Source organism: Asparagus officinalis, chromosome 4 (genome assembly GCF_001876935.1).
Source record: "Asparagus officinalis chromosome 4, Aspof.V1, whole genome shotgun sequence".
Classification (NCBI taxonomy): domain Eukaryota; kingdom Viridiplantae; phylum Streptophyta; class Magnoliopsida; order Asparagales; family Asparagaceae; genus Asparagus; species Asparagus officinalis.
Window position 1 is genome coordinate 89490827 of NC_033797.1, and position 2143 is coordinate 89492969.

The following is a 2143-nucleotide window of genomic DNA, read 5'->3' on the forward strand; positions in this document are numbered from 1 at the left end:
TCAAAAAAAAAATAATTGTGCTAATAAGAATAGGAATTGGGTCTGACAATAAGGGCGTCTCCAATAGAGCGCCAAAACACCCCTTTAACTTACTTTAAATATTTTTGTTTTACGATGACACAAGAATACGCAAGCTGCACATGTCCAATGTATGTAATTGATATATAGACCGGCCACAAAGTTAAGATTACGAAGTAGGGTGTTTTGAATTACAAACTAGGATCTTTAAAATAGTTTGAATCGATAAAAACCATCCTTTGTGCCCAACACGTATTTCTCAACTACATGTGTAATTAATTGTGATAATTTGGAAAATGAAGACATTAATTGAGTAGAATTTAACAAAAAGAGGTTGATTGAATGCTAAGCTCAATTATAAAATAGTTCACATATTAAAAAATTTAAAGATGATTTTATTGATTCGGCCTCTCTTAAAGATGGATATCATTAAACCAACCCCACCCCCCCTAAAAAAAAGTATTCTCCCACTCTTTTATGAATGGCTAAGAGCACTCTGTTTCTATGCGAATGTCAAAATAAGAAACTTATATATTCAAATTTAAAGGGGACCCACATGTCAGAGGGTTACATAGAGATATTTGTGTTACAAGGGAGAGAATTTGGTCACCCACCAGTGATGGAGATCCTTCAACCCCACCCCCCACCCCGCCCACATTCCCAATCTTCTTATATTTGTGAGATATTTGGTTATTGCAGTGAATTGAGGTTTACACCAGAAAAAGTCTAAAAGCAAGAGTTGTGTACAGTTTCTTGATTTTGGAATGTAGCATGAAATGCACTGGACATTGGAGAGGTACTCTCTACATCTTTTCAGCAAACAAAGAAAGGGCAAAAAGTTGGCTTATTTCCAATTCATGAAACATGCAATAATCATTTACAGTTTTCTTTTTCTTAAAAAGAAAAAAAAAAGTCTTTTAATAAAATTTCCATAGCCCGTGCAACGCCAGCCTCAAACTTGAGAGAGAGAGAGAGAGAGACCCGACAAGTAGAAATTCCCAAATTTTATTAGAAAATAATAGCGGGCATTATCTATCTGGATTTGGATCCTCTCCACTACAAAAAAAGTAGTGGAGAGACCACTACTTTTAATCTCAAGCATTGATTATTTAGTAGGCGGTTATGATACAATCTAAATCTAATACTTACCATACCCCCGTATATTGCACTCATTCCTAATTTGCACTAAAAGAAAAAATCATAACCATCAACTAGATAATCAATGGCTGTGATTGTGTAGTGATCTCTACACTATTTTTTTTGTAGTGGAGAGGATCCGAATCCTATCTTTTGGCCTCACATTTTGCAGCATGAAAAGAAACGCGCAAGAGGGCGGAAAAAGGAAGGGAGAAAAGCCAAATAGTGGTGAGATGCATTATATTATATACAGCCGCATTAATGGGTAGAGTGCATGTGCCTGCCTTCAAATACGCAACGTTACTAATCTCCCAAAGCAAAAAAAATCAAGGCCACTTGTCCGTCTCTTTCCTCACCGAGCATTAACCAATTCATATACATCCAACCAAAATCTAACATTAATCCGCATTAGATTTAGCCTTCATTCCCCTTAATCCGCTAATTAAGACTAAGCCATCCTCGTTGTGAGCTAATGGATCAAATCAAATACCCCAGCTGTCAACCACGAGTGAACATTAACAAGTAGCTTCGGTCTCAAGAAAAATATGAGCCGGCACACAAACGCAAATGCAGCGAACTTCTCCCCCATACAACCCACATTAAATATTTAACAATTAATAATATTTGGAATTAAATCGTACAATATGGCTCGATTCTTGATCACACCATGCAGCTATAACTGCCAAATAATATCCCCATTAATACTCAATTAATGCAGATATCATTACGACTAATCATGGGAAAAGTATTAATAATTATAAAAAAAAAATTCATCAGAAAGAAAGTAGGTGATGATAATAATGATAGCCTCAGCCTAACGCCACGCAGACACCATAACCAGCACGCGACCCATCCAACCGAACCCGAGCCGGCCTCCCTCTTCTTTACACGTAAAACCCGGGTTCGCTTTCATCGAACCGAACCGCAATTTCACGGGTTCGGAGACTCCGGGTCCGAGTTCGACCTGTTTGAACCCGGCCATACTCAT

At 37.6% G+C, this 2143-nt stretch overlaps 1 protein-coding gene across 1 annotated transcript in view; it reads right to left on the minus strand.

The window, feature by feature from the left end:
- Window positions 822-2143, minus strand: part of LOC109839028 (scarecrow-like protein 8) — a 4048-nt gene continuing 2726 nt past the window's right edge. Inside the window, exon 3 of the mRNA XM_020407460.1 lies at window positions 822-911. Within this exon, the coding sequence (XP_020263049.1) occupies window positions 822-911 (90 nt within the window). The remainder of the gene's footprint in view (window positions 912-2143) is intronic.